The 24,213-nt window shown below is 37.1% G+C and overlaps 1 protein-coding gene across 4 annotated transcripts in view; it reads left to right on the forward strand.

The window, feature by feature from the left end:
- SEMA3E (semaphorin 3E) overlaps positions 1–18,139 on the forward strand; it is a 152,250-nt gene extending 134,111 nt beyond the window's left edge. For all 4 annotated transcript variants that reach the window (XM_083823010.1, XM_083823011.1, XM_083823012.1 and 1 more), the window contains 6 exons: positions 1,903–1,994; positions 3,168–3,209; positions 6,425–6,591; positions 12,232–12,299; positions 12,852–12,991; positions 14,951–18,139. In XM_083823010.1, the coding sequence (XP_083679136.1) occupies positions 1,903–1,994; positions 3,168–3,209; positions 6,425–6,591; positions 12,232–12,299; positions 12,852–12,991; positions 14,951–15,403 (962 nt within the window). In that variant the 3' untranslated portion in view covers positions 15,404–18,139. The remainder of the gene's footprint in view (positions 1–1,902; positions 1,995–3,167; positions 3,210–6,424; positions 6,592–12,231; positions 12,300–12,851; positions 12,992–14,950) is intronic.
- Positions 18,140–24,213: the final 6,074 nt, after the last annotated feature.

A 24,213-nucleotide genomic window follows, 5' to 3' on the forward strand; every position in this document is an offset into this window, starting at 1 on the left:
GCTGTAACCCTAAGCAAAGGAAAAAAAAAAAAAACAAAACAACAAAAAAAAAATGAAGAAAATAAGTGGAAAGCCTAGAACTGGACACAATTTTAGTCACGTCTAATCTGCCTGTAAAAAATCCAAGGATTCAACATTCACATTTTATCAAGCTAACAACAGGAGTGGTGACATAAATCATTTTGACCATTTTGTCTAGGCAAGCATTTACTGTGAATTATTTTTTACTAATGAAATTCCTCTGATTCCTCTGAAGCACTTTTCAGTGTTGAGAACATTCAAAAGAAGAAAGCTTGTAGAATAGCAAAGGCTTATTTATACTAGGGATGTATTCTGAGCTTTTAAATGGCTTCTGTACGGTCTCAGTTTTGGACTTAGTGTGGTCTATAAAACATTGTGTCACGTTTCTACAGCAGATTTAATAACGGTGACTAGATTTTTAGTATTTTCCACTTGCATTTATGATTTAGATACTATATCAAATACTTGTACACAAGTAATCTATTTAGCAAAATTGAAACCATTGAGATTTAAGTATGCGCTTTAGAGCTGGGCTGGACTGGCACCTAACAGCTGCTTAGTCTTCTTGCCTAATCTCAGGTGACGAGAAATTCCATCATAGGTATTTGGACTTTAGAAACTCTAAGATGAGTCCTGCCACCTCCACTCTGGCAAAGCTCCCATCAAAAACCTCACTGCTTCTTTCAGCAATATAATGTTAGAAAGCGTTAATCTTCTTTCATCTGAGTCTGACACCTTCTATGTAACATTATTAAACAGGGTCTTACAGCACAGCAGAAGTTTCCTTAGGGTAGCAGTGCAGGTTTATCAAAAGGGAAGTCTGAATGTCAGAATGAACTTTCCACTATGTCCATCAGCAGGATTTGAAGAAGGACTTATGAAAATCAGAGCTCAAATTTTTCTTTATTTTTTTTTATTGTTCCAACATAAAATGGATTACATATTCACTTTGAGAAGTGGTGTATGACCCCAGTTTAATGGTTCCTCTTTATCTTCACCCCTTTCATCTTTTGCTGAACATTTTTCCCACTGCCTGTCTGCTTAAAATTTCACCTGTAAATCAAGGATGACTGAAAGTAACATAAGAAAAGAAGCAATATTTGCATTGTTGATGACAGATTTCAGATTAAGGAAAGTAAGACTACTATAATAATAGTCAGCAAGACAAAGCTGAAGTGGTGGAAGACCAGATGCTGCTCTTGTGTTTTAATTTCCTGAAAGAGATGTACTGACAGAAAGACTGATAGATCTAAATTCCAATGTGCTTTAAACTTTTTGAAAGTGCAGCTTTTCTTTGGTTCATCTTCCTTTGATTACTACAGTGAGCTGCTCAACAGCAGCTCACTGAGAGAAAGAGAACTGTCCGTGATGAACCCCTGAAAGCATTGGTACTCTTGCCTCAAGAACGGAGCTGCTGCCAGAAATTAAGGATACTTAGTAGTTTCCTAACTAGTGTCAACACTCATATCTTATAATTAAAGCCACTTTATATTTCCCTGATTTGATGGACTCAGCTTCTGCCTATTCTCATTTCTTTTAATTTTCTCAAAATTTTAACCCTCTTAGATTATTTTTCTGCTCACCAAGGGGTTCTGGCCCAGAGTTTGAAAAATACTAGTCAATTAATCAGGTAGCTCAAGGATGTCTCAGCTGCCTCTTAGTTGACAGATGGACCAGAGCATGTCACAATGTCTTTGGAACAAATTAGCATACATGGTTATTTTCTAAGTATAAGAACCCTCATCAATAACAGCAATATGCAACTACATGTATTTATAAGTTCTTTATCATGATCAGTTTGAAGATGTTATTTAATGTCTTTAAAGGCCACATAAAAGTTTCCACCAATTATAAATTTTAGTTTTTTATTTTTATTCCCAGATAATGGAATTGTGCTGAAAGTCATTACAATTTACAATCAAGAGACAGAATCAATGGAAGAAGTGATTCTTGAAGAGCTACAAGTATTCAAGGTAAACTGTGCTGTACTTGAAACATACATACAACTGTCTTGGATGTTTTTCAGATAACAATGTCAAAAAATCTGAGGATAGACAAATATATAATTGTGCACAAGAAATTTTCTGATTATCTAGATATTATATGACATAAAATCTTAATTTTCTACTAAAGTTTTTCTAAAGTGGAGTTATGTTTAAGTACTGAAGCACACTGTGGCAAAGCAACACTGTCTTTCTATTTACATGCTTAGTGTGTGATTAGAAACTTCCTGCATTTTACTTAATTTTCCCTCATATCTAATTAAGTATTTAAAAGATTGTAACTGCAGACACAAAAATGTGTCCTTAATGTTGGCGGCTTAAAAGAGGACCAGATTGTTATTATTATTAATAATAATAATAATAACAACAGCAAATTCCCAGAAAGAGTGAATCAGTTAATGTGTCATTACAGTGAGTAAACTTCATTCCTGGTGAGGCAAAAGTCACTTTTGTTTAAGAATAAACAAAGACTAAAGCTCACTATTCGGTATATGGCAAAGGTAACAATGAAATTCACTTAATGAGTATTCACATCACCTTATTTTAGCCACATGAAGTAGGAGGCTAACCCACCTGTAACCACAGGGAAAACCTAACATCCAAACGTAGATATTTAAATCTGGCATCTGAATTTGGGCAATGTAACTATGGACTTGCTACCCTGGGGGAAAAATGTTGGTTTTCAATAGACCTATTAGGGGCTGTGTTTTGCCATTGCTCCAGGAAATCTGAGCAGAGGGCAGAGAGGAAAATGGTATGAGAAAGAATTCCTGCTATTTTTACCTTATCTTCAATGAATGTTTTGTTATAAAGAACACTCCACTTATCACTCTTGAGTATGACAAAAGGGATTCAGTGGTGGCAAGAGCTAATGTTATGTTTGACAGGGAAATTTTAGTGTTCCTGTGACTCTGATAATCCTGAATTAAGTGTCGGCTGGTTGTTTTTAAATAAAATCTTTTAAAGCAATACTTCTCAAAAACAATTTCCTCACATTTTTCTGTATCATCAGAAGTTAGAGAAAATCAAAGTGTCTAGCAGAGATGAATTTAAGTAAACACCAACACTATTTTACCTAATTTATTGTCACAGCAAAACTACTTTTTTTTTTTTTTCTAAGTAAGGATGCTTCCTATTTTCTAGGTGCCAGTTCCCATAATTTCTATGGAAATCTCATCAAAAAGGGTAAGTATTTGATGAGTTTGACATGCAAAGATTATGACTCAAATTTAAAAAAGCTATAAGTGAGAGAGAGAGAACAATGTATATCATCTCTAATGAGAACTGATCTCATAACATGTAATACTTTTGCAGTGCAAGCTTATGGTTATATGCTGTGTTCCCTTATGAAACATTAATGTTTTTCAAATCTAACATTAAAAGTCTTTAATCAATCTCCTTATCTTATACATATTGTTCAGACAAAACAAACAAACAAACAAACAAACAAACAGACAAACAAAAAATTTGATCCATGAGTTGCTGAAATAGTAAGAAAATCAAGGATTAGTTTGGTGGATATGGCAACCCAAAGAAAAGTTCCTTGTTGATAAAAGCAGACAGACTTCAGCCCCACAGGGATATGAGTCCTAAAAGAGCCTTGCTGCCACCCCTAAATACGCAGTGGCCCATGAAAAGCAGAGCTGTTTGGATCTAACTCCCTTTTGAGTCCACCACCAGGATGGCTATTTCTCAGAATAGACGATCATTGCAATATAGGTGCACGGAAATGTAGTAAAACACAAGTAACAAAGAATGAAGACTACATTAATAGTAGGTGTGAGTGTGCCTCAAAGATCATTTTCGTCTTGGTAACTAGTCAACTTGTATTCTCTCTGTAATGTAGAAAGACAAACTCCTATGAGTGATCCTAACTTTAAGTTTTCCAAATTATTTCTTGGATCAATTTATATTTTTTCCATAGACTGTGAAAGGAGCTCTGGAGATTAGATCGTCTATCATTACACCTAAGTAATTATTTGGACAAAGAGGCCTTGAACACTTCCAGGGATGGGGCATCCACAACTTCACTGGGCAACCTGTTCCAGTGCTTCACCATCCTTTGAGTGAGGAATTTCCTCCTTATATCTAATCTAAGCCTACCCTTTTTTAGTTTAAAGCCATCACCCCTTGTCCTATCACTCCCCGGCTTTCCTGTAGCTCCCTTTAGGTACTGGAAGGCCTGTCTGGAGCCCTCTCTTCTCCAGGCTGAACAACCCCAGCTCCCTCAGCCTGTCTTCATAGGAGAGGTGCTCCAGCCCCTTGATCATCTTTGTGCCCCCCCCTCTGGACTCATTCTAATACTTCCATGTCATTCTTGTGCTAGGGCCCCCGAGCTGAACGCAGGGCTCCAGGTGGGGTCTCATGAGAGAAGAGCAGGAGGGGAGAATCCCCTCCCTTGCCCTGCTTCCCACTCCACTTTTGATGCAGCCCAGGATACAGTTGGCTTTTTGGGCTACAGGCATGCATTGCCGGCTCATGTTGAGCTTCTCATCAATGAAGACTCCCAGGTCCTTCTCCTCAGGGATGCTTTCACTATCCATTCTCGACCCAGCCTTTATTTGTTCTTGAAATCTTGAAATTACAAGGAATTTCCCGGTACTGTGGACAATAAAATGTTTGAATACTTGCTAGGCACATGATTGGTACCAAGTAATTTCACCTTTAAAAAATGATTTTGAGCAGAAGTATAGTGCAGTTGAGTTCATGTGAAAAAAAAAATAATGTAGTTTCTCTACTGAATGATTTTTGCTGGTCACCTTGGACTTTGGAGTTTGTAAGCCTGTAAAGATCTCCTTGCTAGCTTTGTTTCAACATCCTTGTAATACTAAACAGCCTTCACTTAGTCAGTGATATAATAAAATACTGTGTTTCAGGGTTGAGTTATTTATCTGTGTGGCTGGGAGGGAATGTGCTTTGATGTTCTTTTGGCTAAATATCGGATGCTTTTTGCCATCCTCTGATGAACCGAGACTTACAGTAGAGCTTACTCTTTCTAAGAGATGAAAGAGAAAATCCCATTTTGTATGTTTCATTGAAAGAATTGTTCATGTGTTCTGGGACTGTCATGCTGCAGTCTCAGAAGACGAAAGAATTCCCCTTGAACAAGGACCTTAGGTTTCATCATTTTGTTACCAGATTGAGTTCCTGTTTATCTGGTTTATCTCAGCTGAAGTCTTTAAACATTGCTTCAAACAGCCTCTCCTAGTCTCCTACACTGACATTTCTGACAGTTAAAATTTTGAGACCTAGAAAGATATAGGAGGTGTAATCAGGGACAAGAATGAGCTATTTGGATTAAATTTCATGGTTTGTGAAAGGCAAGCCAGACTAAATGAGCTGACTGTATTTTCCAGCTTTAAACAATTTTAAACTATAAAAATTTGAAAGCTTGGACTATGTTTGTCCATTAGGATAAGCACAATTCAGAGATCATTAGGAATGTTTTTTCTGACTTACAAAAACATTGAAGAGAGCAGTGCAAAATCAGTTCCTATTGCAGTGCACACTGTATTTCTGCGTTAAGTCAATTTACATTCACCAGCAACAAGTTTTTTTTCAAATCTCTGCAAATTCAAACTATTCTTTTCTGGATTTTTTATGTCTTACATCAACAAGTTGTGAATCAGATTTATCATCTTTCATTTGCTTTGAAAAGGAAAGTTACATTAACTTCATTCAAGCAGTCTTAGAATGAATGATGGTGATATATGTGTGTACATATATACATATATATATATATAAGTAGATTGTGACCAGTTAATTTACAAGACAAGGTAGCACAGTACCAGAAAAATACCTATCTTCTGTGCATTGAGGGATTATATAAATCATAGAACTATTCTGCATGTGTATATGTGACTATACTGTATGTATGTAGCCACATCAAGAGTTAAATCCTGATAATTCCAATTTTAATACTGAGGTTGCTTGTAACTTTATTGAATTTGAACTTCTTCAATTTAAGACTTTAAGTCAAGTTTTGTGGGTTTTTGTTTGTTTTTTGGTTTTGATGATCGGTTAGGTAACGGAAGTGTTATGAGGGAGGCACTGGAAACTACCTTGAGGAAGAAAAAAACATGTAAAACCCCCTCTATTCAAACACAAAGCTTACAAAACTGAAACTTCCAAAGCGAGGAAATGCCAAGCCAAACTTGCTCATTCTAGATTCTTTCTGCACCTCCATCCTCATGCAGGAGAGTTTAGTTTGTAATCAGTTTTCCTGCAGAGTAACTCTGCCTCCCTCAGGTCACAGGCTAGATGCACAACTGGCAATCTGCTGAATAACATTTCTTTAAAACTCCAGTAGTAGCAGAAATTTTAGTGGAAGTTCTAGGAATCATACATGGGAAATATGTATATATATATATATATATAAAATTTATTTTTTTTTTCTCCAGCAACAACTCTACATTGGATCTGAGTCAGTCGTAGCACAAGTGAAGTTCCACCAGTGTGACATGTATGGCACAGCCTGTGCTGACTGCTGCCTGGCTCGAGATCCTTACTGTGCTTGGGATGGCATCTCCTGCTCCCGGTACTATCCCACAGGAATGCAGGCAAAGAGGTGAGAACTGCTTCTTTTTGTGAAATCCGTTTTGCAAAATAGCTTAATAAAAGTTCCTAATGCAGTACAAATTACTTCATATCTCCCCTTCATACAAATAAGTAAGAAGATATATTAGCTGGTAAGTTATTAGCGAGCCTTAGGGAATAGCTAAGGACCTGACTTAACAGAATGGCATAAATTGCAATACGAAGGATATTTTATGAATGAAGAAAACTATCTACTTAGTCATTATTTAAACAAACCCCAATTTCCTTTTATTTCATCTGGTGGGCAGAGAAAATATGGATGTTTAATTCCTTAAATCGTCAGGGACCTATTTTGGTAGTATTTGAACAGAAAATGTATCACACAGCAATAATGTATACTATAGAATTTCGAGGGAGGGAGGGAGGGAGGGAGGAAAGAAGGAAGGAAGGAAGGAAGGAAGGAAGGAAGGAAGGAAGGAAGGAAGGAAGGAAGGAAGGAAGAAAAAGAAAAAGAGAGAGAAAGACCACTCTTTGTCAATAGCCACGCACCTCCACCAGACAAAACAAAACTAGGATATCTGCAAAAGCTACAGACTTTATAAAGTGACTTTATAAAATCAGATTGCTCTGGAGGCCAGTTCAAATCACAAACCTAACTCGGGTGCTTTAACTCTCATTGGGCAGACTTCTCCTCTCCATGCCCAGTCACTTAAGAATTCTGGCCTTCATTCTTTGTGCAGTAATTTCTCATATATCTATCCTCTTCCTGCCCTCTCAACTCCAGGTTCTCCAACTTAGGTCCATAGATACCTAATCAGATATATAAAACATGCACATTTTAATCCAGACATTTTCACAGGACTTGGTCTTCTCTGCAACTAGAGAGAGTCACTCAGATCCTTAGGCAGCAAAACTCTGGTTATGTCTAAGTCAAGCCCTTTCTGTGGCATTTTTACAAGTACTGTTTCTGATAATTTATGTTTAGATATACTACACCAACATTGACTCCAGGGTTCAGAATTAATTGAATAACTTCTGGAGACAGTTTTGAAAACCAGTGCAGATTGTTCAATCAAAACAAAGTATCCCCAAATTCATTATTGTTTTTTAGGGAAAACCAGGAAGGTTCTTTTATTTTATTTTTTTGTCCTGAACATCTTATCTTCACATGAACCTGGATACACTCAAACAAAATCACTGCTATCCAGACAAAACAGACATTTCTGTGGCTTTTGTAAAAGATAACGAATGCAGGAATTGTTGGGTAACATAGCTTTTGGGTAGGGAACATAAAAAAGTCAAAATGAGAAACAGAGCCAATGACTGCAGATTTTAAAATCTCTTGGAGTTATTACACTGAGATATAAGCTAAACCAAGTAGGAAATCCACACCACTTTTACAAGCAGGATTGCATAGTCTTCTCATGTCTCTTGCAAGCAGACCTATGGGAGGAAGTGCGCTCTGGTTGCCTGCTCTGTGTGAGAATACCCTGACCCCGGATTAAGAAAGATGAGCAGCTGGGCCAGGGAGATTTATTTCCTACAGTGTATGTATAAATTGAATTATCATAATTTTAATGCGTATTGGTTACTCATCTAATGAATTAAATGCCCTTTGGGGAAGAGAGTAGGGGGTAAACATTTTCCTACCAGCCTGCTAGGCCTGCACCCACATTTATGCTGTTCTGTTGCAGGCTGTTTATTGTCTATGAAAACATAAAAGAAATTCCTTTACTCAGTTGCACATTTTTAGCATATTTCTCACCTAAGACAATTTCCAGAGTAGCAGCCCTTAAGTTCCCTGACGCATGCATTTATCCAGGGTTGAGTGATACAGGGCAGCACCCCAGGCACCTTCCTGTGCTTTACCTCCGGAACATTCAGCAGGTCAGTCTCTAAAAGAAGAAAATACTGCTGTTATCACCCTTCTGTTCTTAAGATAAGAGCTGCAGTATTAGAGAAGGGATTTGCACTCTATTGAATGTTCTCAAGGTCTGTAAAACTTGTTTTACATGTAAGAGTTTGGGGAACAGTTAGCAAGAACTTACAATACTGAGAGAGATGTATAGTATCTGTTTTGTTCGCTTTAGCTCATACCTAAAGCTCAGAACGTTTTAAAAGTTACGAGCTTACATTAACTGTGCAATAAATGGTGAAGCAAGGAGAGCTCCTCAGGACACACATATGGAAGTTGTTTTAATTTACCTCCTGCTGGGTTCCAGGTCGAGAGCACTTCTGGAAAGGGAAGGTCTCAATAGATGCCGTGGAGTTTTCTAATAGCAAGCAACTCTGAGCAGGTGATAACCCTGCCATGGCTGCCCTGGGCTCCAGACATATAAATGCCCCACCCCAGAGCAGACACTTCTTGATTTGGCTTGGCCTTGTCTCAGGGCTCCAGACTTTTGTACTAGCTGTGCAGGGTCATACAAGTAACATTAGGACCAGAGGCATCAGAGCGTGCCTGTTCTCCCTGTTCCTGGCAGCCATACCTCCATGGGGCCTCACGGAGCAATGATCTTCATACTGCAGTACGCTTATGCTGGCTTTAACTGCCAGCAGAAATGTGGCCCTTATACTGTACATTTAGGTCTGCTTCTGAACTGTATGGGCAGCCGTGCTAGTGCAGTAAGAATACCATCAAGAGCTCTTTTAATTTCAGTTCTGCTGCTGAAGAGTTGAGCTAAAGCAGGGATGCACAATGTATACTGCTACCTTTGATTCAAATGCCGACTGCTTTAGAGCTTAATGCCCAAAAGGTATGACAAGCATTTAGAGAAACATGAAAAATAAAAACTGTAAACTAAGGCACATGAAGGATATAGATAGAACTGCAGCACAAATTCAAACAAACAAACAAAAAAGCCCTCTTTGCTTAACAGCTGTTACTGATTTAAATTTGAAAGCCTATATTTTAATTCCTTGCAAATTCCCAATAAATATGGGATTTATTTAGGGAAACATAAACACTGAGCCAAAAATTCCATATCATAATGCTGGCAGCATAGCATATTACAGTGTCATGGTAGTTACAGGTGTATGGCTCCTGCATACTGCAAATACATTAGATGTCAGAAGGAAATTATTTTGCATTCAACTTTGATGAAGTATGCTTGCAAAAGCAGAGAGATTCAGGACCTAAAGAACTGTTTTAGTTCACTATTACCTCAGTAATCTAATTTAGGCAAGTTCAATTTTTATCCAAACAAGCACTAAATTCCACAGATGAGGTTCTTCACTGTGCTAGCTCAATGTCTAGGCTGCAAAAATGCTGGAGTCACTTTAAATACCTTTCAGCTGGGGTAGATCTGGTAACCCTTTATTATTCTGCTAACTATAGGAAGCTGACAGTTGCCATCCTGCCCCCTCTCCCTCTCCAGCCTTTCTTCACCACCCACTCCAATAGCAAACACAAGCATGCTTCATCTCTCATGGTTAGCAAGAGAGCTCCAAACAGACTTTTTTTTTTTTTTCCCCAAAAATTTATTTTCTTTCTCCCTGTGTACTGAGCCCGCTTGTATACAGCACCTTGTGTGAAGAAGATAAAATCCTATGCATTTTTCCTAGGTCCCCATGTTACTGCTGAATGGTGTTTCATGGCACTAATCATGCTTGCAGGCAAAAGAATATTTTAACAGTTTGCTTTAGTTTCTACTTAAGTTATATGCTGGCATTTGAATGAAATGCTTTGCAGAATAGCATCCAGGTGCTAACTCAAACATCACTCAGTTGTAACGTTTGGTTTTGCAAATGAAAACTCAATCTACTGGTTTATTTATTCAAACTGCAATGATGCCTTTTCTCTGTGAATCATTTTGACTTTGCCTCATCTATCCCTACAAAATAATGAAGAAACATGAGGATAATGGTGATGAGGATGATGACTATATTGTTTTCCTATAAATCATCTTTTCCAAAGTCCTGAAAATACAGAGTTACAGACTGAAATCTAAATTCATGAAGTTATGGATTACAAAAGACACTTCTGTGTACTTAGTACATTTGTTAGTCACTGAAAATTATTCTTTATAGTAGCTTATCTCAGTGTTGTCTGGTAGTTTATTATTCATGGAATTGTGTATGAAATGATTACAAAGAAAAAAAGATAACATACCAGGATTATGTCAATATTTGTGAAATATGTTTACCTCCCAGCATCTCTCTCTCTTTCAGCACCTCTTCTCATTTTTTTCTACTCTTCAAAAAGTAGCAAGTGAAGGCACAGGTAAATGTCTTCACACTCACAATAGCAAAAATCCATCCAACAAGTAATTCTTTTTTCTTGAATCATTTCAACAACTGGAGAAATATTGTATCTTACAGGACTATGATATTTTAGCTCTATGATGATAGTAATAAAGGGTACTTGGTATACATGTGTCGCTAACTTTTCTGTTCCTACCAGATAGGGCTGCCCCACAGCAGTGGAGTTTGTTTGTTTGTTCCTTTTAAGGTTAATGTCTATAGTATTTATGTATATTTGTGCAAGAAAATGTCGCTTCTGAATAACCCGTACACACAGATATGCAAAGCTGTTGGCAGTATTATTTAACACTGACACTTTACAGAGTTATCAGTAGCCATGACTACTACATCCATACATTAAAATGAGAACTCCCAGGGCATGTTGAAGCCTTGTTAATATCTAAGAATCTCAGCTTTCATTCAGAAAGATGCAATTATTTTTAGCATTTCTGTCTAGTAGTCCCCATGTAGTCCCCACCAAATTTGCAGATTCCACTGAAACAACAATGGCAAAGCATTGTCTCCGCTACTCTGAATATCAGTAAAAGCTAAAGCTGTTCTGTTGGTCCTCCAGTACCACTAGACCAAAAGTCTATTTGTGTGACAGGACTCAGAAAATAATCTCCATCTACTACCTATGGCAGTAGATAGCAAATAACTTCTTATTTCTGATCAGAATCGCTCAGTGCAACTTGTACCCACTGTACCTCATCTTTTCTATGTGGCTCCTTCTAAAGAGGGAGTCTCCATCTTCTTTGTAGCTATGCTTTAAATATTGGAATTGCTCTTTATGTAAATTCAGGAAATGTATCCTTGGTATAACTAAATTTCAGGTTGTTAGAAATACTACATCTGTCCTGATACCTCATTCTAATTTCTTCTCCCTAGTAAGCAACCTTAATTTTATTTATCAGGACATTCAGAAAACAAAATTGTGATAAAAAGTACAATTCTTCTGGGAATACACTGTACAATTATGCTTCTTATTATTCTTTTGTATTAAAAAAATAAAATAAAAATAAAAAAGAAAAATAAAAGAAAAATAAAAGGAAATTTTTCATGGTTTCAGGAGTGAGGGAACCCAAAGACAGGCTAAAGATCTCTTTGCCACTTCCTAACACAGAATGTTCCCCAGTTGGTTCAGAAGATCTTGTTTTAGTGTTTATAGTGTTAGTATAGTTACACATAAACTGCACATAGTTATGATCATTTCTGATTAAAATTTACATCATTTTTTTCAGACACGATCACCAATAGGTTGAGTAGAGAAAAAATACCAATGCATAAATGAGTATTTCTCTCAACGATGCTAAATTTTTAGGAACCAATATTTAGCTCTCTATGCTTTTAATGAATGCCACTCCAGTATAACCCCAGTAATCTGTAAGCTAAACACGTTTTCTCAATCCATTCTGTTTTTCCCCTCCAGACGTTTCCGCAGACAAGATGTTCGACATGGAAATGCAGCTCAGCAGTGCTTTGGCCAGCAATTCATTGGTAATCTACTCACACATTTATACATTGCTACCAAATGCCAGGAACAGAAAACACAAATTTTGCCAATAGTATGGGCCAGACCACGATCTCACCTGAGATTTTTTACTGGCATATTCCTATAATAAACTATAAAAGTTGTGGAGATCAGCCCATATCATCCAAGTCTAAGCAACAGAGTGTGTGCAGTCTTGCAGTCAGTCCTGTTGTTGACATTAGGGATGTGGGTAATGAATCTCACGAGTCCCTTCTGACCCCTGGGCAAAGGTTTCCAATGGTAATACATGAGGGAAGATGGGGCAGGGCGGTGTCTAATGCTGTTGTCCAAACCTTGGAAAATGTTGATTTCAGACACTGGTATTGGGAATGGCAAAACAGACAGAAGCTGAGACGATGGGAAAATTCACTTAGCAGCTTTTACCAGGCATCACTTTTCAGTAACTATCTGGTTGGATGTAGATCAAATTTCACTCTTAAAAGTAAACGTAACTTGAAGACAGAGTATTGTCAGAAACAAAGTGGCAGACATTTTTAAAACCTTTATTTTCACACCAGGAGAAGTTCTGGAGAAGACTGAGGAGCGATTGGTTTATGGAATAGAGTATAACAGCACCCTACTGGAGTGCACACCTCGGACCTTACAAGCAAAAGTAATCTGGCTTGTCCAGCGAGCCCATGAAACTAAGAAGGAAGAGGTAACTATTGTTATGTCCTAATCTTTTAATTAAAAGATCCCATGGTTAAGAATATTACATCTTCACTGAAAGGCCTGCCATCAGTTGCTGAAATGTGCATGGGCATAACGGAAAATCATTGTTCATCTGAATCATGCTCCACTGAATTAATAGAATTTCATCTGGTGTCTGAGTTCACCATCTTGAAACTGAATAACTACACAGATGTTCTAGATGTAGCTAAACTTGACTGAATGTCTCAGAAAAAAAGGGAATCCACCACTTCTCTTAGTATGTTATTGCAGAGGTGAAAAGTATACATATTACTGCCAGTGTTAATCTTGCTTAATGTCTATTAATTCTGGCTGCCTCAGCCATTACATCACAGAGACATCTGAAAATGAGTGTTGGTGGTTCTCTGTCTCTTATACATGCACTGTGGTATTATTAAAGTACTTCATGAGTGTTGCCATATTTAATTCCCTGGTACCTATCTGATACGTCAGCTTAGCTATCCCCACTTAGTATGTGTAAGCACATAGGGAGGAAAGACTCACACTACCAAAGGATATGGTTGGTTTCCTTACTCCCTAGCGGCTAGGCTCTGCTGCAAACTCCAGCTCAGCCATAGACATATACAGATATAAGGGTTGAGTCTGAGGAGTGGGACTCATCTAATATTGAATATAGACATTTATAATAAAATTATCTAAGTGGGAGCTGGTCCATGTAGGCTGCTTTGAAGTCAGAATAGCTCGTGTTGCAGGTATAGCCAGTGGTATCATCTCATGCCAAGCTAGACAGCTTCATTTGGTCAAGTAAAAAATGACTATGCAAACTACTGAATACAAAAGTAAATGAGGATGCCACACAGCTGTAGATATATAAAATTAAGCAGGATGGATGCCATCCCTACTCTCCATAAAACATATTTCTTCCTGAAGTTTTGTCCAAGTCCCAGACCCTCAGAGGGACCTTCACATTTGGTATTTCCTAATGTATTTTACTAGGAGATCCCAATCTATTATTCATGATCATTCTTACAGTAGAATTGTTAATCTGTTCTTTCACAAAAGGCAGTGAATTCTGAGGATTTTTACTGGGTTGGGCAGGAGGATGTCCTCATATATCCCATTAGACCCAGCACCTCAGATGCTGAGAACCAGAAGCACAAACTCAGAGACTCTAACCTTCCAGTACATCTTTATACTACTAGGATGAACGCATTTTAATGTTTCCCCCTGATAGTTATTCTGTTTTACATGAATAATTCTATAGTCATTAGAAAAAGGTAATCCCAAGCAGAGAGAAGCACTTCTCTTCTAAATAATATTAAGCATTTTACTGCTTAAATAGAAAAATGGGGCTTCCATTATTCTGCTGGGCTTTTCTGCTGGCTATATCAGACAGCTCAGTGCTCCCTGCATGCTAGCATCTCTGAATGCCTCATATTTAATAACCTAGTTCTCGGAAGATGCAGGGGGAATTCCAACACCAAACTCAGAACTGAGGCTTCAAGATCATAATGGTCCTACGGTTAGATATAAACACAGGTGGTGCTTCAAAAACATTTGTATAAGAGCATTCACGGGGACAATTATTGAAGGTCAGCTGGCAAATGCCCGTTTGTTTTCCATCCAGTAGTTTATCTGCATGTTTCAACCTAACTTCTCTCTGTGAGTTAGCCACGAACGACTAACCCATGCTGGGAAAACAGAAAACTATCTGCTCTACTGTCTGTTCTACCATGCTTGCCAGATTCTTTAGATTGCTTTCCTTTCACAGCTCAACCTCTTCTTTCCTTCAAGTAAATATTTTACTTACTTACAAACTGTGAATTAAAGGAGCTTAGATCCTTAATCTTCCTCTGCAAGTTTAATATTATATTCCTGAAAGTACTTTTCAAAAATAATCACACCAATTTTTTGCAATAATGAACTCTAATCTATGCTCTATTACTGCATCAATCTCTTTTTTCAGGTGAGGACAGATGACAGAATAATCAAAATGGACCTTGGTCTGTTATTCCTGAAGTTGCATCGCCTAGATGCAGGGATCTATTTTTGCCAGACAGTGGAACACAGCATTGTTCACACTGTAAGGAAAATCACCCTGGAAATAGTTGAAGAAGAACGTGTAGAAGAAATGTTCAATAAAGACTACGAGGAGGAGATACCTCACAAAATGCCATGCCCAATGCAGAGCAACATACCTCAAGCATCAAAGCCATGGTACAAGGAATTTCTTCAACTGATAGGTTACAGCAACTTCCAGAGGGTGGAGGAATACTGTGAGAAAGTCTGGTGTACAGATAAGAAGAGAAAAAAGCTGAAAATGTCTCCATCCAAGTGGAAATACGCCAACCCTCAGGAGAAGAAGGCAAGGATCAGGCCAGAGCATTACCGACTGCCCAGGAACATAGCTGACTCTTGATGGACAAAATCCACCTGCTGTTTCTGGGCAAAATTTTATTTGAACTTAAGTAAGAGGGAGAAATCAGTCTTGGTTTTGGTAATTGAAACAGGTTTATATATATAAAATATCAGGACTGAAAACAAAAATGCTATGCTAAGTTATACTGTACACTCATGATGACTGTTTAGAAGAATTTTACACAAAATCTTCTTATCTGTTTCTAAGTAGGTCAATGCAATCAGAGTTGTGCATTAAGGAGGGCGTGACAATCTTCAGACTTTGAGTGCTAGAATCACTTTCCTGTGTGGATCATGCTTGCTCTGTATATTGTTGCATATGATGGCATATTTAAGCAAATTCAAATAGCTAAGCATTCACAAGTGGATGAAAAATATAACATATCTTTTCTTGGTTTCACAAGTATCTCATGCTTCTGAAAGCAGCACGTCTTATGATCTCTCATTTTGATTGTGACCTGTCTGAATTTATCACTGAGAACAGTGAGATGTGTTAATATGGTGTCCTGCTATTTCTAAAGATAATGAAGGGAAACCCTATTTACTTCCCAGCAGTATTTGTCTCATCAGTCATTTATGAAGTGCAGTGTACTGTCACAGCTAAATAATATTGCCTGGTAACTTAATGTAAGTCAAATGCATGTTCAGAACACAAACAGAATGAAATTCTTCAACGCTTTTATATAAAATATTTGAATAACGGTATAGATAGAAAACAATTCTATCTTGTCTCTAGTAACAGGTATTTCCTTAATAACGACAAGAATTAAGAGAGTGCCCTCTTGTGGCAAAACAGAGCAAATCTGATATATTTTCTCAAGAAATGTGTATAGCTAAGTATTACCCAGACCCACAGCTGGTTTGTTTTCAGCACACACGTCTAGTCACTATGTGCTAAACACACAATAAATAGAAGGTAGAGTTGGAAGTCAGTTATGCTGGACAGACAATATTTTAAGTAATGCTTTATGCTGTTAATGTGCTTTGGAGGTAAAATGCAGTAATGAAAAGTTAGGAAGTAGATTGAAACAAGAACAGCATTATATAGCTGTGTTTCTATAGTTTCACAGCCTGATCCAGATAAATCTTTTCCTGATATGGGCTCTCTGGTTAAAAGAGCTGTTTTGCTGCTCTTGTGCATGATATCAGGAGTGGAGATCAAAGAAGTAAATAACTTCTAATCGAGGACTTTCGTTACTTTTTTTTTTCTTTCTTTCTTTCTTTTTTTTTTTTTGAAAAATTATTTTTTTTTTGAGTACGAGAAACCAGATTCAGGAAATGCAGAAAACCTAGCAGTTTACTACTTGGAAAACCTGATACGACAAAATCAGCTGGAAATAAATAATACTAATAATGATAATAATAAAAAGATAGGGAAGTTAAAAACACAGGTGAGTCATAAATGAGCTAACTCCTCAAATAAGAACATGATGCCAGTAAAATAAATAGCCAAGCTGATATAGATTTTGATGCTGCCAAGAAAATATGCAAGGAATTCACCAACCACAAAGAATTTAATGTCCAGCTTCAACGTCTAATCAGGAAACAGAATTTGGAATTAATGGGAATTAACATCCTGGAGAATAGAGATTTGCTAGGTTTGCTATGCTAACAAACCTAGCAATGGATGCTGAAGTAATATTCTCCAAACAGACTGGGTCTTACAGATGGACTGGGGAGCTTTGCCGTGCTCCTCTGGGAGCAGAGACTGTTCCTGGGTTTGAAATGAGCCTGTGTGCACACTGTCAGCAACTGGAGTACAAGAAAAACCAGGTTTCACACTGTGTCCATAGAAGAGCAGATTAAACCCTTCCATTAGCCAGTTATGTTAAGGAAAACTTTGCACTTCATTTAGCTAGAATGCCTGTCTGAGAGATGGGAATGGACACTGTTCACAGCCTTGCATGAATTTGTATGCTTTTTACCTTTGCTCTGATACGGGAGACCAGATAAAATCACTATTCTGTGACAGTTTAATAGAACTTAGCTGCAGTTAGAATTGTCTGTTTGTTTACAGCTACATGGAAAGTACTAACACTGAAGGCTGTAGCAGAGAGAACATGTAGAATAAGCACCCCTAATTTATACCTCTGTTCAATCCACCCTGGCATCCCTGTCTGGAAAACTGCTAAAACATCACTGAAATACTCTTTTGATAAATTACGGAGTCCACTTCTTTTCAATAGTAATAGGAGTTATATATTACTTTTTTTTTTTTTTTTGATTCATTTGTTAGTATCTAGTGCCAAATGTACCATTAATGGACTATGAGAAAAGAATGACAGCATCTCTGCCTGATGGAACAAATATAACTTCATGTCTCATTCTCTGAGATTTCAGGTAAAAATCATGTGATATGCAAATCAGGATTCCTGATTTAATATGAGTGTGTATTTTTAGCTCCCCATCCCTTTAGTGGTTATATGTGGAGAATTCCATTACATTTTTATTAAAAGAATAAATTCCTAACTCACACCTTGCAACTTCCATTGTTGCAGTGACTGAGAATTTGTAACTACAATGTCTTGTTCAGAGTGCTACAACATCTATGAAAGAAGACAAAGACTGACAATAATGTATTTTGGAAGGATACGCACAAATGTGCTCGTACACTTACAATGTTATTTAAAATGCTTCTTTGTATATATGGGGGGCATTGTCTACTTCTTTTCATTATGAGTTTGATGTATTTTGTATGTGCATGAAGTGGTCAAATTATAAATATAATTAAGAATCATATTTGGCTGACATCATCTGTATTATTTCTCATAATTTAATTTGACCAGACAATGTAATCCTGTGCAGATCACTAGTCACACAGTGCTATTTGCAGATGCACTTTGCCATGCATTTTATGAGCAGGTCTTAGAAGAACGTTAGTATATGGTTGCCAGTTGGGAAACTGTGGCACTGGGTGATCTACAAGTAGTAGATCTAGCACAAGTGGTCTACATGGCTTGTCCTTCATCAGGGCAGAGAGTTAAAATAACGCTCACTAAGCCCTTATTTTTTCTTTGCTCTTGCTTTTGTGTTGTAAATGAGATTATTGTCACCTTGTACAAATTACTATGATCTCAGACTCTGTTGGGGCATCCAGTCAAGAGAGTGCTAGCCTGCAGTGAAATTCCTGCCTTGTATGTATCTAAACAGGGCTTTAAGGTCTACAAAACTTTTCCACAGCATAAAACACATCTCTTCATGTAGAACAGATTTATGAAATAGAAAAAAAAAATAAATTGCCTACATCCAGGTGCCTCAAAAGCAGAGTTAACAGTCAGTCATATTACAGGAAGTGCTTGAATTAACATAACTGACATAGTTAGGCAGGTTTTTTTTTTTCATTTTCCTTCTTAAAAAAAAAAATAAAGGAGGAAACAAACAAACAAACAGTTGTTTTCTTCCTCCTCCCTCTCCCTCCCCCCCAAAAAAAGTAGTCAGACAGTTTCCATTTTAAAAAGTCCATTAATCCCCTTAGTCTGTCTTGAAGCAGTAGAGATGGAGTTATTAATGCAACTTTATATCTCTGGGACCAGAAGGTACAAATGCCTTTGAAAGCTGCACTGTCCAGATAAGAAGCACTGAAAGTGAGCTTTTCTACATTTGTAACCTAGCAGGATGTCTGCAATGCCTATCAGCCCCAGAATCCTGTTCAGTTCACCAAATTACTGTTTTTAAAGGAGAATTCATGTCCAGTTAACATGAGTATTTATCGCAAATGAAGCCATGATTGACAAGCCTTGTCTTGGGTGATGCTTACTTTCTTTGATAGTAATGAGTGATTTTTTTTTCTTTTTTTAATAATTTAACTGACTACCACTATAGACAGGAAAAAAGCAGAGCTAGCAATGTCAAGTAAGGCTACTAGGTGTTATAAATTAATAAACATTTTACAATTTCTGAACAAATTTGATAAACATCAACCTAATCCATCACCATAATCCCATTTGTCAAGACAACTTTGATGATTCACGTTATCGACAATGGAATAAGACGTGACTCTCACGTAATGTTGAACCAGGAAATATATTGTTAAGCCTTTGTGCTCATAATTTGCTGAATTGTGAAGCACTATGCTGAAGTGCAAGATTTAACATTGTTGAAAAGAATTGGAGCCTGGAAGCCTTGGCTGCCTGATTCCTATATTTTCTGAGATACTGACCCATATTTAGAAAGAGCAGATTTAACTGGAGGAAGAGAAGGATCAGTGGAGGTTTCAGGGAGTCAAAGATTGCATTTCAGAACATCTGCTGGTTAAACAGCTGTTGCACATAACCTGTTTCAGTAGACTTTCCCAATTGCAACACCTGGCAAATTCCATTGGAAAAAAACTTTAAATGCAATGCTGGCTAATTCAAGTGCAGCATTTCATGGCTTTGGGAGTGTTTTTGCACATATTTAAAAAAATGCATTTGAATAAGTACGGTCTAAGATTATATTTAATGCGGGTGCATTGGTGTGTGTTACGAACCCTGAGAATATCTCTAGTCAGTTTTTAGAGCTATTGGAAATTCAGCATATCCTGCAAAATCTCACATATATTCCATGCTTTTTTCTCACTAGCTCTGAAGAATCACACACACCCAATGCCCTCAAAGTGAATTTCAAGCATATCTGTACTCATAATTATGTCACATAAATAGTAATAATAATAATAATAATAACAACAACAACAACAAAAGTAAACAGCTGCAACAGCTGTAACTCACTGTCTTCTCCTTTACCCAATAATGTGATGAAATTTGCAGAGCAATGGGCATAATTAATGCACCATGATCATTTTCGACATTTTAATTTGCTAGATGTATTAAAAGATGTATTAATAATCAGAATTTGAAGAATGTACTCTGGACGTTGTCAAAATCAGGTAATTGAAATATTCCACCTTAGTTTTAATGCAGGCATACAGATCATTAGGATTTAATTTAATAGATTTTCTTCTACTTAAATGTGCTAGTTAGCACATCATTATTTTGCAATCACATGCACACACACACGAAAAAAGATCATTTTTTAGTGCTTTCAATATTCAAAGAAATATTGAAGTATTGGCTAATTCAGTTTCACAACAGCCACCAGAGGGATGGTATTATTATTAATTATTAATCATTATAACATAATTAATATATTATATTATATTATTATATATTATTAGTATATTATAATATTATCATATAATATATTATTATATAATATTAAATATTACTGATATATTTTAATGTTATTAATATATTATAATGTTATAATATTTATTTTAGCATCCCTTACTCTTGTTCACAGGAGCAGAAGAAACCACACAAAGCTCCCCTATGAAACAATACCATATCATGCTGCAGCAATATATGGAGTAGAGCCAGGTGAGTGGGCAAGTTAAAACACCGCATCACGATGCCACATGGAGACCCCAGCCTTTGCTCCAAAAGTGGTGTGTGCCAGCAGTGTAAGGGTTGTGTTTGTGCTAATCAACATATTTTCCAGGCAGCTTCAGTTTACACTAGCATATGGTAATAGAGATTTTTAGATTCCAACCTATCTGCTCCTTTTTAGATGTGTTCATTGGGATGAGATGATTTGTCAGATTAACTCCACCAGGTTGCTTTAAAGTAATTAGAAAGACCATTTCAAGATATTTTTTATCTCAGAGTAAATACTCCACAGCACCAGTATAGCTGAAAATATGGTAACTGCTTCTGAGCTATCTTGTTTTAGAAAGCTAGCAAATGAAGACAGCATGGTGGATGAAGTTGACAGCATTCAAAAAAAAATCAATGTATCTTAGGGAATTTTTTTGGAGGCAGATTGTTTATTTAAAGCAGAAAAAATCACTAAGTAATGTGCTATCATTCATTCTCAAGCCATGTTTCATTACAAACTACTTTTAATAAGAAAACATTATTTAGATTTGCTCAGAAACTAGTGGAATTAGGTGCTTATTTGGGTAACACAGTTATGTGAAAACAGATATTCATAAAACTGAAGTGTAACTTCCAAAGAATACCTGCCTTCTTTTGTATCTTTCTGCCTTTTAATCATTTGGAAAAAGTGTGGGGGGGTTATTTTTTTCACAGCTAAAAAAAAACTTTTATTTATTTATTTTTATGTGCACTGACCTTTTAACAGTGTGCTCATGCTTAAAAATCATTCAGCCTGGAATGTAAAATATCTTTTAGAAATTATGAATGTTCCAGCCTTGAACATTACCATTTTTGTTCTGCACTTGGTCTTTTGACTGTTTTTCATATCTTTGTAACATTGTTTCATGAATTTCATTACATATTACACAGGCACATAAATGCAAGCTGGCAGCAGAATATTTGGCTGTGAGTTATTTATACTGGTGTGAGGTTAGTGTCTATAGTGATCTAAGAATGGCTCACCCGCAGAAGCTTTTAGGAAAGACCTTGAATTGTGATTTGATATCATAGTTCCTGTGCCTGGGTGGATTATGAATTGTGGGGAATTTTTTTCAATTTTTATTGCATAGAAACTATGCTTCAGAAAGTCAGAAACATCCTTTTTAGCTTAAAAAAATAAATAAATAAACCAAACATTTTCCATTCTATCTATCCTTTTTAAAGCATTTAAAATGCACAAATTAGGAAACTGTAGAGAAGACAAAGTGAGGGTGGCCTTTCTGGAACTTCCTTGGTACTTCCTGACTTGTCAGCATGGTCAACTGCCATGTCTTTAGTGGTGAACCAAAGAGAGCTAAAGCGTTCCCAGTCCTCTTCTGTAGCTGTCAATAAAGCTGAAGTTGCTGAGATGGCTTCTACTTCTACAGCCTATATTGGGGAGCATGCCCCAGCAGAGATGAACATACCACAGGTTGTTTTCAGTGTGTTCAAAAGCTGCCCTGCTCTCATCCAGAGGATTTGATAACACATAGGTTGTGAATTCTTGTGGGGACATTGCAAAAGCTATATGACAAGGGCAAAGGGTGATGGATTAGAGGATGTGTTGGTGGTAGAGGGTTGGATGATGGTGGGGAAGCAGATGGAAGATGTGGGCAGCCATTTCTCATTCACAATGACTACTTACAATTCACTGTATTTGACATTGTACAATGCAAGAGAAGGAGGCAGGAAAAAGAAAGATTTATTAGTAATTACTATAGTTTGAATTTTCCCTCTTGGAAGGCTGGTTTATCAGAATTAAAATTAAGCAAATGTCACCATTTGGTCAGCAGATGCTTTATGCACCAGAGAGCTTTCAATTGCAAAGCAGCCTGCACAGAGTGCCATCATCTCAGCAAAAAAACAAAGCCTCAAAAATATCTACCTATTAGCCTGGTGGGAGACGAATATGCAGTCAAACTATACTTTCACAGGCTGTAGAGGAATTTGTTTAGCCCCTAATCTATTCAGTCTGTAGGGGAAGTGAGTTTTCTACCCTCTCAGTAGACATAAGGCTTTCGAGACTTTAAAAGGTGAGAAAACTGAAAAACAGACTGTGATCCCTTTAAGTCTTACATTTGGTCCACCTCCCTCATTAAGAACTGCTTCTTTTAAGACACATTAAAGAAGTGTATCAAATGAAGCAGTTAGTCTCTTTTTGTAACTACAAACAAAAGCCATGTTGTGGGAAATCTCTTACAGAAACATAGACTTATCATAAGCACAGCAAAGGCTGTCTCTAGACAACCAAGGCCTAGACAGCCAAATAGACCAAGGTCTGTTTAATCAAGGACATAATTGTGTCCAAAGAAGGGCAATGAAGCTGGTGAAGGGTCTAGAGAACAAGTCTTATGAGAAGTGGCTGAGGGATCTGGGGCTATTTAGCCCCGAGAAAAGGAGGCTGAGGGGAGACCTTATCAGTCTCTACAATTAACCTAAAGGAGACTATAGTGAGGTGGGGTTCAGTTTCTTCTCCCAAACACTAACAGGCTGCCCAGGGAAATGGTTGAGTCACCATCCCTGGAGGTTTTCAGAAGACACGTAGATGTGGTGCTTAGGGATATTATTTAGTGGTAGTCTTGGCAGTGCTAAGTTAAAAGTTGGACTAGATGATCTTAGAGGTCTTCTCCAACCTAAATGATTCTATGATTTTATAGTTGAGGCAGTGATTTATGCAGTACAGATAGTGTGTCTTTCTTTAATAAACACAAGACTTTTACCTTAAATAAGTAGAACTAACTTGTTAAATTTGCAATCAGTAGATATCATGCAACACACTGAAAGAAATTGTTTCTAACTTTCTTTGGAGGCAAACTGTGGGATGCTAATTTTGATTCATTCAGCATGAAATGTTTATCCCCTAACATGACAGGTTTGGGGGCACTGAAAGAGGCATTTGTACCAATCCTAGTCCTCTGAAGAGATTTATCTACTACACATTCCCTGCTCACGCTGGTTTTCTGGTGTACCACCAGGGCTGCAGGAATGGAAACAAATGCATATAATTTGAATGTCCTTTGAGTGACACATATGAACCTGCTGTTAAGATGCACAATGTAGGCATTATCAAATATGTGGGAAAATAAGAAATACTTTCAAGAACACATTTCAGGTCATTGGGATAGGCCCTTGTGTCGAGGCCTTCAAGCTATTACATAACACTTTGAAAATCAGCACCTATTTTCCAGCCTCTCGTTAAGTATAGGTCCAGATAGCTACCCCTCAGATATCCACGCTAAGCAATCTACCCATAGTTTGACTTATGCTACTCCAAGGGTCAGATTGCTATTCAAAAGTGCATTGATATTAAATCAGAAACAGAATTTGATAGAGACTGAACATCTTCACCACTACAAGGAACCCTTTACTTTCCGTTTTTATAGGAATTCTTTATAATAAAAATAAATAAATAAATCCCAGT

This window comes from Anser anser (assembly GCF_964211835.1).
Source record: "Anser anser genome assembly, chromosome: 1".
Lineage (NCBI taxonomy): Eukaryota > Metazoa > Chordata > Aves > Anseriformes > Anatidae > Anser > Anser anser.